At 39.6% G+C, this 16,694-nt stretch overlaps 1 protein-coding gene across 5 annotated transcripts in view; it reads right to left on the reverse strand.

Annotated features, from left to right (window-relative positions):
• Positions 1-1,050: 1,050 nt before the first annotated feature.
• SLC38A6 (solute carrier family 38 member 6) overlaps positions 1,051-16,694 on the reverse strand; it is a 37,950-nt gene continuing 22,306 nt past the window's right edge. For 3 of the 5 annotated variants that reach the window (XM_041459404.1, XM_041459403.1, XM_041459405.1), the window contains exons 8-16: positions 16,370-16,428; positions 12,096-12,161; positions 11,845-11,898; positions 10,230-10,309; positions 9,430-9,530; positions 7,621-7,745; positions 6,612-6,756; positions 6,398-6,492; positions 1,052-5,309 (exon numbers count right to left, since the gene is read on the reverse strand). In XM_041459404.1, coding sequence (XP_041315338.1) covers positions 5,229-5,309; positions 6,398-6,492; positions 6,612-6,756; positions 7,621-7,745; positions 9,430-9,530; positions 10,230-10,309; positions 11,845-11,898; positions 12,096-12,161; positions 16,370-16,428 — 806 coding nt within the window. In that variant the 3' untranslated portion in view covers positions 1,052-5,228. Of the gene's footprint in view, positions 5,310-6,397; positions 6,493-6,611; positions 6,757-7,620; positions 7,746-9,429; positions 9,531-10,229; positions 10,310-11,844; positions 11,899-12,095; positions 12,162-16,369; positions 16,429-16,694 lie in introns of all 5 variants that reach the window. The other 2 variants (XR_005954476.1, XR_005954475.1) reach the window with 2 other exon arrangements.

Here is a 16,694-nt window from a genome sequence, read left to right on the forward strand (position 1 = left end):
CCTGAAAGGCAACAGACTGGAACAGCCCCGAGCCTCCAGGGCTCATTAACTCTCCTCGGCCACATCTGTGATTTGCTCCACGATGCATGGAGCAGGAATTTCCACCCTGTCTCCAGAAAAGTCATCCTGCACCCAGGGCTGATCAGCCACCACACCAACCTTCACCACAAACACCTGGTGACTTCAATTAAATCATGCCTGAAATCTGAAATGTAGATCAGCTGGGGAAGGCATTAATGGCAGCAATGTAAAGGCTCAGCACAAACCTTCCCAGGATGAGCTGTCCTGCCCTTGGCTGGGCTGACAATAAAACTGTGACATCATGTGCAAACGAGCTCTGAACTCAAACCAGGTGCTGGGAGCTGCCCCAGTGGGTGAGCAGGGATGGTGCTGGGGCAGGAGCAAGGCTGAGCACAGCCAGGATACACAAAACAGGCAGTGCAGCACAGGGCTCAGTCCTGCACTGCATGGAAAACGCTGGGATTTGTGCTCTCTGGTGCCAGTTCCACTTGGGACAAACACTACTGAGTGAACAGTTGCTGGTACTCATTTCCACGTGTGTGAACCTTCCTACAGCTCTGAAATCAAGCCAGCAGCACAATAATAATGGTGTTTCCAGGTTTGCTTATTCCCAGGACTGCCCTGGACCTTGCAAAGTTCTGGGAGCTGCACTGACAGGACACAGCTATTGGAGAGCACAGTGACTTACAGCCAGGAAGCACATCCATGCTCCAGAGCCCCTCCTGGCCAGCCAGATGGCCTGTTCCCCATGACTGACCTTCACTTTGCCCAACAAGAAGGCCCTTCCCAAAAGGTCTCCATGAGCAGTTTTTCACCCCATTATGCACTGCCAGGTCAACTGCTCACACTTTCCCCACATCTCAGAGGCAGCACTGGCACAGAGCTGTGAAATAAATTTTAAAAAACACTGATTTCATGCTTGTAAAAGAAACAATTTTGATAGCCCTACAAGCTTCCACTGTTTTGGTTTTTGTTTTTTTTTTTGTTTTTTTTTTTTTTTTTTTTTTTTTTTTTTTTTTTTTTAAATTTCCTGAATACAACTGACATTTTCAAAAGCTCTAAATATCATGCACACATGTGGGTGAGTTCTGTTTGTGGTAAGCTCCTACCTGGCAAGTGGTTGTAGCTAAACCACCAGCAAGCTTGGGTTAGATGCAGTCACTTCCAGCTGAGAAACACAGAGTTTATTTACATTTGTTAACTTCCATTCTCCTGATTCTTGAAGAAATCAGCCTCTGAAATAAATTCTGCTGGCTCCTGTTCACACGGGGGACCAGATCAGCACAGAAGAGGCAGGTTTGCTGTCCCTGAACCAATACCTGGGAGGACAATAACTGCATTTCTCATTTTTTGCATCCTGGTGTTCTGGAGAGCACAGTCCAAAGAGTAAAATCCATCACTGGGAGCAGATTGGCCCAGGAGGAGCAGTTGGGAACATTTCAGGATGTGCTGCAAAGCATCACCTGCACAACAGAGTGGGGATCACACACAGAGCTGTGTACAGTGTAAACTGTTCTTTATTTTTTGCTGGTCATTTTTTGAACATGCCCTGGATGTTCCACAGTGACTCTGAGGCAAGGAGAACTCAGAACAGAAAATCTGTTGTACAACATACAGGTCTGACATGAACTGGGCAATTTTTACATCCAGATCATTATTAATTTCTTTTGGGAATTCCATTTCCACATGAAGCATGGCTGGATGAACACTACTGAAGCACACAAATACCAAGACCACCACCACAAACTGCAGGAATTACACAGCACTTTTATAATACTGAAAATTCTCTCCCACTGGCAGTAGGAGTGAACATGTCCAAAGGTTTCTTTGTATGGAAAGCAGCTGCAATGAATGGTTTCAACATCAAAATCAACTGGAAAACAACAATTTCAGGCGAAGTGTTAAATTAAATCTAACTAGGAAAGGAGTTCTACAATAATCCTGGTTTTGAGCACTGTTGTTTAGCAGTCTCCTTCCTGCCATTCTGGTGACAAAAACCACTCTTCACACCCAGCTTACCACAGTCCAGCTGAAACTTGAGCAGCCTCCAAATGGACAAGGAATGGAAATAGGAGAAAAAGAGAAAATAAATCAAAGGCAACCAATTCATTTTCATCTCTCACATTGTTCTTCCTGCTCAACTGGGGAAAGGGAACCTTTCCAAGTGAGTTCAGAAATGCTGTGGGTCCCTTCATCCATTCCTGTCAAGTCTTCAGTGAAGAAGGTTGGAAAATGCTGATGACAGGCAATAAAGCAGAATCACTGAAATTCATAAATCTGGAAATTTGGAAGAAAAATATCTGTATGCAAGAATAATGAATAAAATATTTGTCAGCATTTAAATGAACTGAGAGCTCCACACTGGAGGCCTCTTCTGCTCAAAAACTTCATGCAAGTGCACAATTGTAGAAAAACCCTTTGAGAAACACAATGCACAGCACAGCCATGGGAGATGAGAATGATAAATTACTCTGGTTTTTCATCGTGGACAACACTCATACCTTCTAAATTTGGGAACAGAAATTCTTTTTCTGCCCCTCCCTCCATATTTTAAGTTATGAACTCCAGAAACTCAGAAGTAGCAGCATTTCTAGTTCTTTTCCAGATGAAAGGTAACAGGCATTCTGTAAACCCCTGTGCTCTCCTTTCTGCAGCCAAAATGTAATAACAGAGCTCAGCAGAGCTGTGAATTGCTTCCATTCATCCTCATCAAGTGTTAACCTCATACACTGGAATTCATCATTCCAAAGTCTACCTATCAGGACAGTCAGTCAGCAGCCAGGCTAGTTAGGATAATACCCAAGGATTAAAACAATACTGTAGTGATTTCTGCAGCACTGCAGGAATCCCCTGTAAAATTAACACTGTATTTCAGGTATTTTCTCAGTCATATTTTCAAGATGATGCACACAAACCAAACTGCCCCAGGGCAACAGAGCATTACAGTGAATGGTAAGACTCAGCCTTTTCAGGGAGAGGAGGGAAGAGCAAAAGCTCAGCAAAACTTTGCCAACTTTCTGTCCCCTCACAGATAATCTAAGTATTCAGACTTAAGCATTACTGGTTAGAGTTTAAAATAAAAGTGACTGCAGTAATGACCTACCAGTACTAGTCAACGGCGTGCTACAAGAGCAGACAATAAATGAGAAACAATTTTCATAAAATTTCAAATAAATACACTCCCTAAATTCTAGTGTCTGACAAAAATCCCTGAGTTAATTCTCATCAATGTAAGGTCTCTTGTTTTCCAAAGAAGTTTTGGTTCAGTCAGACTGAGAATCACCTCCTGATGTACATCTGTCAGGGTTGACTCAAGGTACACTTTTAGTTTTCTACAACAGTGCCAGAGATTCCATGAGCATCTGAACCCCTGCAGTGTAACAAAGCCCATGAGACTCAGCTATCAAAGGGCAGCCACAGGCAGGAAGGCAGCTGCACCTGGTTAGCAGGAGTTTGAATTGGAAAAATAAAGGCAAGTTCACTTTTTAGGCAGATAATGTCACATCTCGTGGTCACCTTGGTTTTCTGCTGGGTGAACATGTGACAGGAGCCACTGCCAGTGCCACAGGAGGAGCTGGGAGCTCCTGGCCAAGTGTGGATGTGCTGTTTCTGGTACTGCAATTATTACAGGGCTCACCTGGAGTCAAGAAACCTCTGCTAGAAACTTTGTTATAAAAATAACAGCAGTCTTTTCCAGGGATCTTTTTCTTTGGGATCCTACCAAAATTTCTGAGTTAGTTCCCTGCATCACCACAGGTCTATTTCTAAATTAAACTCCTAGGTAGAAGGATACTTCCAAGCCAAAAGGATTTCTGAAGCAGCACTACCCTGCACCACCTGGGTGCCTTCAGGCCATTCATCAAAAACTGAAAAGTAACTGGACCCTGAGAGAGCCAAGTGATCTGTGGTCAGGAGAAATCAGGAACAGGGAAGGTGATTCCAAACTGCTATTTGCTGCTCCTCCCCTTTAGACAGGAGAGGATCAACCAGCCTTTGCTTCCTTAGGGCATGAAATCTCTGAGGAGATAAAGCCACTTTAGGGCCATCAAATCCCACCTGATAGAAGAAAATGCTAAAAACCTCCCCATGGTCTCAGCCACTGCTTTCAATCTACTAAAATGAGGAACTTTTCTTGTGGGTACCCAATACCATTTCCAACAAAGCCCAGATGGTGTTGAAAATTGCATTCACATTCCTTAAAAAATAAGGAATTATAAAAGACTGCATGGAAGTTCACAGACATCTGAGGTAAAATTAGGGTTCCATAAAAGTCAAATTTCCCTTTGTTTTCAACAGAGGCAGATTTTCTTTTTTTAAGACCAAATCTTCTCTGAAACACAAAAGAACATAAAATATAGAAACACTTTATGAAAGACCTGAAAGATTTGTAAAAATGGGAATAAGAGAGAAAAAGAGAAGTCTTTCACTTGGTGAGGTACTGAGGTACTTTGAGTACTACTCAAAAGTAACTATTAATTGAAAAATGTCTATTATTAACTGCAAAATGGAAACACCAAAATGAAATGCTACTAAAAGCTAATATGCTTGATGGACAAAAGCTGCTAATTTAAAAATTACATTAGGATGATTTAAGTGTGCTGACATAGAAAAACTGTATTTTACAAAACAATTAACAAATATTATCGTGACATGCCCATTAAACTGAGCTAAGGCACTTGGTCTCTGGATCCATCTCAGGATAAATCAGGAGAAACACTTGGAATCAACATGTTCTTAATGTGAACTGGCTGAAATTTTGGAAATTAGTCAAACAACAGGAATCTTTCAAGAATTAGGACAAGGTGCACTATCCTATGTGCACACATCACATTATGCACAAAAAGACTGATGTCATGTCTATTCACCTTGCTGTTTTGAAAGGACAAGTTATTTCAAGTTTCTGTTTTGTTCACCATGTGCCCTAAACCATTTTTGCATTGCAGAAATTCTTGAGACCTTTTTACCTGTCCTTATTACATCATCAAAAACTCATATTTGAGAATGGCAAAGATGAATTGTCCAGTTACTGAAGAGTGACTCAAATTAAAGAAGGACCATCAGTAATGGAGCTGAAAAGAGCATTACTTCTTCCTTGGCAGCTTTGGTCAGTGTTCCTTTAGGATGTCCAGCACTCACTGCAGCAGTGTTGGCACCTCTCTGCTTCTTGCTGTCCTCCTGGAGCTCAGTTCAGACAGTGTCAATAGCTCTTATTGATCAACCCAATTGAAAATTATCAGAACCAAACTGAGAAGGCCAACACAAATGCCAAAAATAACCAAGGCACATGCCTGTGAAGAAAGAAAAGCAAAAGTTACTGTTCTGAAAGTCCACAAGATCAGGTACAAATAGTGTCCTTTAAAATAATCTGTAATGTTTCAAATTACTCAGTCTTCAAACACAAAGAATCTGCTTAGTGGGAAACTAAACCAAGCCTGGGATAGTTTCCCTGGGAACTCCTGGAGCAGCCTGGTTTCCCTGCTCACACCACCCAGCTGCACAAAAAATAATCTGCCCTTTACAACTCTAAACAAATGGAGAAACTGATTAGTATTTTACTCAAAATACAATTAAAATTACAATGGATTTCTTACATTTTTGAATAGCCAGATGATGATAAAACCACAGTTCCAGAGACTGCAGCTTGCTGATTTATACAGGCCCCCAAATCTGCTGGAACTAGTCATGACTTTAGGTGGTCAGAGGGCATCATTATTAGATTTTCTTTCAGATTCCCTGTTTTGTCAATACAAGAGCAGCCCCATGAATCATAAGAATAGCAGAAAAACTCTGTATAAACATTTTGTCAGCATTTTGGCCACTCTGCTGAGCAGTGGTTAAATGAAGACAGACAGTTACAGTGCAGAAAGCAGGCTCCTGCACAAATTCCAGCCCAGAACTTAACCTACTACAACAAAAGAGAAACCACAAAGAGGAGGAAAAAAACCAAACAAAAAGGAAGAGAACAAAGAAAACAAAAGATGTTTTTGCAACGTCTTTTACAGAAAACAAGCACAAAAAACTGTTCCACTTAAATGCAGTTTAGCTTTGTCCCAAGTGCCCAGACACCCAGAGTAACAGGTAAAAACTGAGCAGAAGCTGGATTAAAAGTCAACATCTGAAAACTATAGGGAAAAGCACATAATCAGATCAATGGTCCAGTACACAGACACGCTGCTTGCCAAAAACTCTGGTGAAGAAGGAGTTTCAGAAAGACCAGAGCTACCAGGAAGGATGAAAGAAAATGCTCGGAGATTTTGTGAGCTGCAATGAAAACATGAGCTTTGCCCCTCGGATTGTGCTCCACTGTGTATTAAAATGCATTTAAAATGAGCCTGTTTAAACATTATTAGTGCAGATGAGAAAACAGAAAACATACCCCAAGTTTCTGTGGTGAAATAAAGTCCTCTCTGTTAAGTTTAAGATAAAATAGTCCAGGATATACAAAAAGCAAACATGTTGATGTGGTTGAACCTTTAAAAAACAGAAAGTAAGATTTTGTTTAGAGAAGACTGAAGTGCATTGCAGAACCATATACTGAATTTCTTGAAGTTAAATAAAACCCAAGAAAACCAACCACCACAAGAACTTACCAACTACTCCAAATACATTTTTTATGTCTGGAACATACATTGCAAAGAGAACAACAACTACATTCAGTGTTAAGGTGACAAGGATATGGCAAATCCAGGAGCCAGCAAGATGAGAGAAAAACACCATCAAGACAGCTTTCCTTGCCTACACAATAAAAGACAAACACTGTGTGGGTAAATACATACATACACACACATTTTTTGATCTTATCTCAATTCCATAACTTTAAGAATTACATCATTCCAGATGTGAAAGAACATTTTAAAAATCAAAATGCCAAAAGATTAGTACTACTTCAATGCTTTGTCTCTCTGTGGTGTAGAATGTAATTTATTACTGTATTAAAGCAAGATTTATCACATGGCCATTAGTCTTAAGAAATGACTGGCCCCTCCCTGTTTTGGAGGGACAAAAGAAGGCCTGGGAGATAGTAATTTTTCTCTTTGAAATGCCTGGTAGCAAATGTCAGCATGTTGCCAACTGATGCATAATCTATACAGTGCTTCCATACACAGAGTTTTGTCTGCACAGTTTTTGGTCCTAAAAGAATGAATTTTCAATTCTACCACAGTATTGATAAGCTAAACTAGGGGGGTTTTGGTGAAATAGGTCTATATGTGTTTTTAATTTACAATTAAATTGAGTTTCAAGTACAAGTGTGTTTGTGTGTGGGTGCGTGCATGTAGAAAGGAAAAACCAAGTCAGCAAAACTCAATTTAAGAGAAAAAAAATCAAACTAAATAAACTTTAGAAGTTCTGAATTCTCTAAATTAAAAACAATGCTGTGGGCTAGTTTTAATCTGAAATCTGTCTCAAGAGCACAAATTAGCTTAGTGGTTAGTTGTTATTTTGGAGCTTTCATGGAACATATGCAAATATGTGGTCTTTGATCAATCACTTGACAAGTGAATAAGATACACAAGACTAGATGTGACTCAAGAATTGCAGTCTGCAAAACATTAGTGACCAGTGCTCAGTGCCAGCTGCAGAGCTCTCAGGAATACTCACTGGGAAATGGATTAGAGGGACTGTCAGGAGCACAGCAAACAGAATGGCTGCTCTCACAGTCATGATGATGGTATCGTGGGGCAGGTACCTGGAGTAACCTTGCAGCAGCTCAGTGTCCACTTTGTCTGAAAACAAGACAAATTAATTGCTTTGTTAATCACTGGAGAGCTAAGGTAATTAGCAAGGCATATTAAGGTGACATTCAATTGGATCCATCTGCTTGGGGGATGCAGATACACTCTGGCATTACTGATACACTAGGAGGCAAAATCTTCAGGGAAATTAAAAATTTCAGGAGACAAAGCCAGGCAGAGCCTCTGCTGAAGCCAAAGATGCCTAAAGAAAAAACACAAACGTGAAGGAGACAGCATAAAAAAAAGGAGGAAATTTAAACAGCAAAAGTCAGAGCACTGAGAGTGGTCTGCTATCCTGATTTTTTTCTTTTTTTTTTTTTTTAATCTTAACTCTGCTTTTTTGGACTTCAGAATAGACTGAAATTTTCAAAGTTCAATCACCCTGTGAAGTTTCAAATTCACAGAAAACAGAAGAAACCATCTGAACCACAGAGAGATGAAACATGCCTCATTTCAAAGAGGGAACTGTTCTTTTGTTTCCAATTTAAAATAAAATGTTTTACATTTTCTCAGACTGGTATTTTAGGAACAGGGAACAGACTTTCTCTGTTTAAAGAAATAAGTTAATTAAACAAGACAACCAAAAAGTGAAAATATGAAGAAGCTTGCAAGGGGAAAAAACCAAACCAAACAAACAAAACAACTCTCTTACAGACATCCACTCCTGGTTCCAGCATTTCAGGCTCCTGAGTTTTAGAGTTACTAAAGGAAATCAAGTCTGCAGAAAACCCAAACCATTCCCAGTGAAACAGTCTGAGAGGCTACAGTCAAGACAGGGTCTGTTCCCAAAGAAGTCATGGCAGTAAAGGTAACAGGAACTGGGATGGCTTCCAGGACTATTTTTTTTCCTCTTTTTTTTCCCCCCACTTCTTATTAAGATTTCATCTGGACAGCTGCCCTGCACTGCCTACTGAACCTCTCTGAGTTGCACTTAAAATTTATTTTATATTCTCCAACAAACCTCATGGAGACAGTCAGCAAACAGCAGTAGTGGCCAACAGGCTATTAGGGCCTTCAAGACTCCCCATATAATTTTTCTAAGGTTTCTGGATATCTAGGGAATATTGTCAGACATGCTTATACTTGAGGGTAAAAGGTACAAAAGTCCCTAAAAATCTGGAATTATTAGATGCTAAAAGCCAATATTCTTGGTGCTGTGATGGACCTTTAAAAAAAGGGCCACTGTGTAGATAAGGGGCCTGAAATCTTTCTGAAGTACAAGAATGCCAGACAGAAGAAGTCATCTATGTTTAAGCTCTACTGAAAATCTGTACCCAGAGGTATTTAGAAGTCCAAATGTAGAGTAATTAAATTGGTATTGCAGCACACTGCCACCTAAACTCCACAGCAAATGAAAATGTCTGTAGAATTCGTAGGGCAAGTGTGATACCCCACCCATTCTTCTGACTGGTAATAAAAAGGTATAGTTACTTCATCAAATGTCAACAACATTTCTAAGAAATGTGCACTTCTTGGTTCAGTTAATGTACCAAACAAACACATTTTTGCTCAGGAACCAGAAGCATGTGCTGGAAGAGCCAGCTCAAAGCCTATCCTTCTGAATTTTTAAAATCTGAGGGTTCAAGTGTACTAATGCCTGAAGCATTCCAGGCAGGAGACATTTATCTTTTATCATTAACTTTTGTTCTAAGGAATACCTGAAGAATACACTTACCATAAAATGTCAGGTACCCAAAGAGAGCAGACATAAAGTAAATTAGGAAACTCAGGCCAATTCCTGTGACAGTTACATTCTGCATTCTCCTTTTGGATGGACTAAAACAGAGAAAGAAAAGGAAATCAGTGTTGTTTTATCTGTATTGGGGATGATTAAACATAGCACAATCTATACAGTACCTTGCCTTTCAGAGTAAAGTATTGGCCTAATTTAAGGCCACTGAGGATTTGCTGAGGTCTGTGCTGTCACTGATATTTAGGGGGTTTAAAAGTATTTTTAATCTGGTTATTAAAAGGGCACTTTTCAAGCAGACAATTAACACTGTCCCCATCTCATATGGAATTTAGACTTCCCAGTGTCTCTTTTAAATTAAAACTGGGATTTACCAGGATGATACCTGTTCAGAGCCAGGAACAGAATCTATGTCAAAACCCCTCACTGGATCAGATATGGCCAAATGCAGATTCAGTTACAGCCACAAAAATTGACTATTAAAGTACCTTAGCAAATGACCTTTTTTTTCTCCTGATTGTCCAGGGCAGAACAATATCTTGACACTGATGATGGAAACTACATTTGCTACTTTTCACTCCTCTAAGAGAGAAAAAGCCAGTACAGACTAAAACTATACATTTCCCAAAACCATGAAAGCTCCTTATTCTGCAGTGAATTCTGCACTGACCTAAAAATAAAAATTACTCATTAATTTAAGGAAAGTATTTAGGGATTAATTTAGGGAAAGTATTACAAAAAAAGGTTATAATTCTATTTTAATATTGCATGTGTTCATACATCACCTTTGGAGCTCACAATAGATTGGCAAGACTGAGGTATGGCACAGAAAAGAGAAGGCCATAGTTGGTATTGCATAAGCACTCTGAAACAGAAAGAAAACATCTTGTAAGTTGTTTGCTGTTACTGCTAGTTGGAAAAATATCTCTATGAACTCAGAATTCAGTTCAAGTGTTGGAAGTCAGTGGAAATATTTCCAGATGAATGCTTTGAGATAAATCTCCACAAGACAGAAATGGTGTCTCTAATCAGTCCACAAAAATTCAACACTTTCAAGTCATGTCAGTTCAAGTGGACATAGCTGAGTTTCATCATCAGAAGTCATGCTGCCTATAAGCCAAAAACTGGAAGATTCTTTTTTGACTACACTGATGCCAAGTACTTATGTAGAAAGAGCAGGATGTGTCCCAGAGCCAGTGTATTATTTGTGAAATTCTCTAAGCATTTTTCCAAATTCTACTATCCATGGCTACCTGTCAATTACTGATTCCTTCAGCCTGACCTCACTATTTTATTACTCCTTCAGAGAAGTTTGGATAAAACATAAAATATAACATAAAATATTAACAGGAAATATAACATGCTTTGGCATCTAAAGTTTTAAGACAGTTATGTAATTAAAGATGCAACCACACAATTAGTGGTGTATTATTCCAAAAATTTGTAATAAAAGGGATGAATCATCTAGTACAGCTTATTGCAATTGCCAAGTAGAATAAGCTGAACTATAACAAACACTTTTGTGCTGAAATAATCAGGCCCATACTGGTAAAGATATGCCACCTTCTATTGATAGAGGTCATTTTAAAAAGAAGGAGAGATGAGTCCCAAGATTCTTCCAAGCACAAAAGGCCAGAATCTCACATTAGATGTTTCTGGTCAAAGCACCATTTCTTCTTTGATCTACAGACAACATTTGTCTGATGTTTGCGTTGCCCAAGCTTTTTTTTTCCCTTCCCTTTATCTCGGGAGGTAGGGTGGACTTTTGTTTTTACAGAGAAATGAAGCCACATCCCTCCTAGATCTCACTACAGGGCTATCCCAGATTTACTTTTTTCCCTCCCTCTTCACCCCCCAGAGACCAGGGCTTTACATGACACTTCCTCTCCTGCAAGCCTTGATGGGTGGTTACATGATTTAAATGCCAAGTTAATTAACAAATACCAGAGCTGGCACCCAGTGAGATGCACAAGTTTGCAACAGGCCTGAAGAATCAGCTTCAGGTGAGCAAAAACTAAGGTTAGCTTCAGGAAAGCTGCTCCACCCTGCCAGGAACTAAGAGCACACAGCCAAGCAGCACCAACTTCCAGCTGAGGGTTTGATCTGATTGCATGATGAGGCTGACCACTGCTTCATCTGTTATACTTTCTTTTTTGGTCATATTTCCAAAATATTTTCATAAATGCTAACTTGGACAATCAGCCTTCATACAAAAAAAAAAAAAAAAAAAAAAAAAAAAAAAAGTGAGACTGGATAGTACTTGGCAGCAGGTACAGAAAATATTTCAGCAGCCTATAATGAGTTTTACACAAGGACAGCTTACCCTGGGTAAGGTTTAAGCCCCAATTTTTTAAAAACCACCACCCCCCTTTAAGTTAGTGCATTGTTAATAGAGATTACCTCTTTTGAAAGATGAAAGAGCTTTGCTTTACAATCCCCAGTAGAATTTGAAACCTGTAAAACATAAATGCAAAAAAAAAAAAAGGCATAATGAAAGAATAAGCCCAAACCACAGACATGAAACTTTTCAGATTCTGTGATGATTAATAAAAGAAGGAATTTAAATTGCAAGCCATTTTGAAAGTGTTAATGTAAAAAAAGCATTACAGTTTACTAGTAAAATTAGAACTTCAAACCAGCATGCAGTTTACCTGTAAAGTCTCTATGGCACTACTCAGAGGTAGAGGACAAGGAATCGACCATTTTTTAATCATAACCTGCAGAGACAGCATATTTCACGTATGAATGATATCCTAAAAATCAGTTTTCAATTTAGATACACATAGCTGAAGTACCAGCCTGGTGGAACACCCAGCAGGGAGCTACACCCCCAATAAATCACCAGGCCTGCCTGGCAGCCAGGCCACCAGAAGGAGACTCCGAACAGCCTGTCAGTGCCATTCCATCCAGCTGCTCGCCCTGCACAGCTGGCAGCCTTATGGCCCAGGGATCTGGAGGTGGGGCACTGCAATGGGCTCTGACATGAGCTGAAATCCAAGCAGCACTGCCAGCCACCCTCCCTGGGCTGCACAGCAAGAGGCTCCTGGCCAGGATTGCTGCTGTGTTAGCGAGCCCAGCCTCGCGCCCGCAGCACACGAGCCCTCAACAGAGATAGAGCAGAGCCTAGGGCTAATCTTGAAAGGCAGACACATATGGTTTGGACTAGAAAGCAAAGGAAAAACAATAAATGCAATTATTGTCCCAGAATGTCATTGGGCCTTCAGCTACACCCTGCTGGTTTAGGGACTGCCAAGTAACAGGGCTGAAAATCAAAGGGAAATTAAAATAAGAAATGTTACCTCCTTTTTCAGAAGCCCGGTTTAAAATAATAGTTGCATTGCTCTCCTCACCCTAATTAATTTCCTATTGTAGTTACCTGGCTTTAGAGGCTATAATTCTTTTGAAGCCTAGAGCAAATCATTAAAAACTTAATTAAAGACTCAGATTCACAAGAAGAATAACATGCAAGGGAGCCCTTCTCCTGGCTCAGAGAACTGTGCCTTGCATGCTGCCAAGCGGTGTTTCCCAGAGGATTAGATGCTCCCTCTTGTCACCAGCTCCAGGAGAGGCAAACAAATGTCACCTCTGGCCAAAATGTGGGGAAAGAAAACTGTGGGTGTACAGCAGGCTGAGGGCATTGTGGCAGGAACACGTTTATGGAACTAGGTGGGAGCCTGCTCAACAGCAGCCTGCAAACACCAAACACTAAAATTTAACTTGGGCCTGGGCTGTATTTAAAGGCACCCAAAGAGGGGAAGGCTTTGAAGGCTCCAAAGTAGTCAGCTTTGTAGGAACTCCCCCACTCCAGTCTAAAGCTGGAACAGGCAATGGGAAGGGGCATGGAGCTGAAGGACAAGGTTTGAAGAAAGTAAAATGTGCCTGGAAGTGGTGAGGGGAAGTTTTCCTGCAAGCCAAAGAGCAAAGATATATGTAAACACTGCAGAGGGAGGACCAGACAAGCCAAACCTAAAAGGCTGGAGAACATTTTTCTAAAATAAATGTAATACAGATTAAAAACAGACTGAAGTGGAAATAAGACAAAATAAAATGTACTAGGTGCATTTTAAAAAATCTCTATTTATATCTGACCACTTGCTTAATTATTTAAATGTATTTGGGTTTCCAATTGTAGTCTAGTGAGTTTCCCTAACAGGAAAGGATTTTTAAGCTGGCAGCACAGCCCAGTTAGTTGAGCAGTCATGCAGGCACCACAACCCTCCTCTAGAACTTTAAGCCTATTTCATATAAACATTCTTTTGGAGTATAAAAAATGTTTGGTTTTAAGTGAAAAAAACTTAAAAATCAAGAGAGATTATAGTGGAAAAAGGGTATTTTAAGCCCACAACAGACACACTGTTAAAGAATAAAGTTAGAGAATCAATGTGTTCTAATATTCTCAGTGATTTTTTCGTATCCTGCAGAGGGAAAACAGGAATCCCTTTATTCCAGCAGTACTGACAGCACTGGGCAAAGGGGCTGTCTGTGCATAACATCATTCATTGCATATGGCAGGTTCCCAATCTGCAACAAGTTTTGTTCTGGGAACACAAACAAGAGATTTAGACAAACACCACCAGCAATCATTAACACCTTTGCCGAACAAGCTACCAATAATGTTGTCTACACACACACAAAAAAATACAAGTCTGTCTTTATGCTTCACCAATATACACAGCAAGAGGGGAGGCAATAACAAAAATAATTGAACAATCACCATTTTTTTCCCCCTGAGGATTCAAGTCAGGGAAGTATTCAACAACTGAGCAACAGAAGTGCTCAGGTCCTCACAGAATCTGGCTTTGAATTAATAGTTACACATACTTGTTATTCTCCTAGATCAGGTCATCTCAATGTTTGCAATATTTTTGCAAGTAAAGCCTAGAAGCAGTTTTTTGGCTTTAAAGGAAGAAATACTGAGGCACAGAGAGGACATTTGAGACCCAGAACAAAGAAGTTTCCAGCCCTTTGCTCAATGCACTCCCTGACCAGACTGACCAGGATGTCTCTTTTCTGCAGGCTGCAGTAAAATTGTGGCTTGCTGGCAAAAAGCTGAACAGATGGTGTGCACTTGAAAAGGCACAGAATTACTGTATATGCAAAATATAATTATATCACTTCCATATGACTAACACAGTTCTCTTCTGGAACAAATTAAAACATATCTGCCACACAGAAATTAACAGTGTGCAAACTAAAACACCATTTCAACAGCACGTATCACCCACTTCAAAGCAATTAGATACGAAAACTAAACCACATTTAATGCCTTTGACTTTCAGGGCCTGAACAAGTCAGAGAGAATATTCTGTCAAGAGTACTGCTTTTCTGGAAACATCCATAATGGCTTTTAAAAATTTTGACCCCAGCTAGATTTACTGTGGCTGCTGCTTTGCCATTTAACAAGAGTAAGCACACAAAATTAACCATTTCATTAAAAATCCAGCAGTCTGTATTCCTTCCTTAGCACTTTGTACCCACTTTTTTGGTAGAGAATCACCAACTAAAATCTAGTTTAACTCATCCCAGCTTGGCATGGCTGCACACAATTCTTGCTTACACATTTGCTTTTTCAGGGACTGAAGTTGTTTTCAAACGCATCCACCCATTACAACAGCTTTCCTCAGAGATCCATACACAATCCCTTTGAAATCCAGGAGCTGAACTGGTTTTAAAACCCTTCAACTTGCTTCAGCCAAAGGCCTGTGTCAGCATTATAGTTAGTCCTTTTTTTTTTACCTTTTTTTTTGTTCCCAGTTTTTTTTTCTTTTAAAGATAAATTTTAGAAGAGAGGTCAAAAGTTAAGGTAATTTATAAATATTACAAATGAATTTCCATTAACTCTGGAGAGGCTGTGGCTGCTTCTCAATATTCAGCTTAAGAAGAATACTTCCCAAGGTCCTACAAACACTGGAGCTCTCCAGGGATACCCTAGGGAGATGTTTTGACAGCTTTGAAGTTTGGTTTTATCACATGGTTCAGTTCCTAATGGATTGCCTTGGTCTCCTGGATGGCATGTTTGTTCAACTTGCCTTCAACTCTGTTTATCCCTTTGTAAAACAGGTATTAAATGCAAGTCAATGCAAGCCAGAATGACAGGGCAGAGGGGGAATATTTTTGCCAGGCTCCCAAATGAGATTCAAATAGATGACAGAGTGAGAGTTGCTCAGTTGTACCACGTATTACACATGTGCATTAACACACTTTTTCCCTTTAAAAAGAAAAAAAAAGTGCAACTTAAAGGCACATTTTCCCTCTTAGATCTGCCTAGCAGGTCTCACTTTTGATATCTGGAAACATCTACCTCACAGGGGCCTTGAGAGGGTGAACATCAGGGTCAAAAACCCCCATATGGCTCAGAGAAAAGAACTTTTCCTTTCAGCTGGAAAGAAGAATAAGGTCATTGACGTATTAATGAATCTTGTAAACTGCCTTAATGAAGTTCTAGTTTTCTTTGCCTTTTTCTGAACTCTGTCACTCCATTATACATGTAAATTTAATTTATTTTGGAGTATATTAAATTTTCTGCTGTACTAGTTGCAGTAAGTAATAGCTAGAAGTTAAGAAAACAGAATTCCATTCCTCTGCTAGTAGAGAAACAAAAATGTATGTGCCAGCTCCCTTCCCTTTGCTGCACTATCAGCAAAAAAAAAAAAAAAAAAAAAAGAATTGTTATATTTACCAGCCCAAAATATAATTACTTTAACTCTTTTCACATGCTTGGAAGTTCATACACATACACATTTTCCAGCCTCAGCAAATAAATGTAATCTGTCCAAGCAAGCACATACTGAACCTGAAGAAAATTCTAAATTTCACATAAAAAACTAAGGGGGAGGGGAAGACAATTAATTTCAAAACAGGCTTATGAAAATATTCAAACAATAAGAAAAAAAAAAAGAAGCTGTGCAGAGATTTTTTAACTTACCACAAGAGTAAAGTACACCGTAAAGAAAAATGATAAACTACTTGTGTAGCCAAGAAAGCCTGTAAAATAACAGTAAAAATAAAAGAGAATTTATAAGGAAAGTGATCCTAATGTACAGCTAAAGCTTTACATTTTAGGCATGTTTTCTATTACAGTGCTTGGTATCTGGGGCTTAGGACTCAGAATAACAACATTCCAACTGCCTGTCACAGATCATTTATGTAGTTTTGTAGGGCAGAATTAGAACTGGCTTACCACTAATGGCATGCTGTAAGTAAATGCAGCTCTTTAATGTTCTGCTGTAAAGATTTTATTTTAGTATTGC

The sequence above is a fragment of the Pyrgilauda ruficollis genome, unplaced genomic scaffold (genome assembly GCF_017590135.1).
Source record: "Pyrgilauda ruficollis isolate IOZ18807 unplaced genomic scaffold, ASM1759013v1 scaffold135, whole genome shotgun sequence".
NCBI classification, from domain to species: Eukaryota; Metazoa; Chordata; class Aves; order Passeriformes; family Passeridae; genus Pyrgilauda; species Pyrgilauda ruficollis.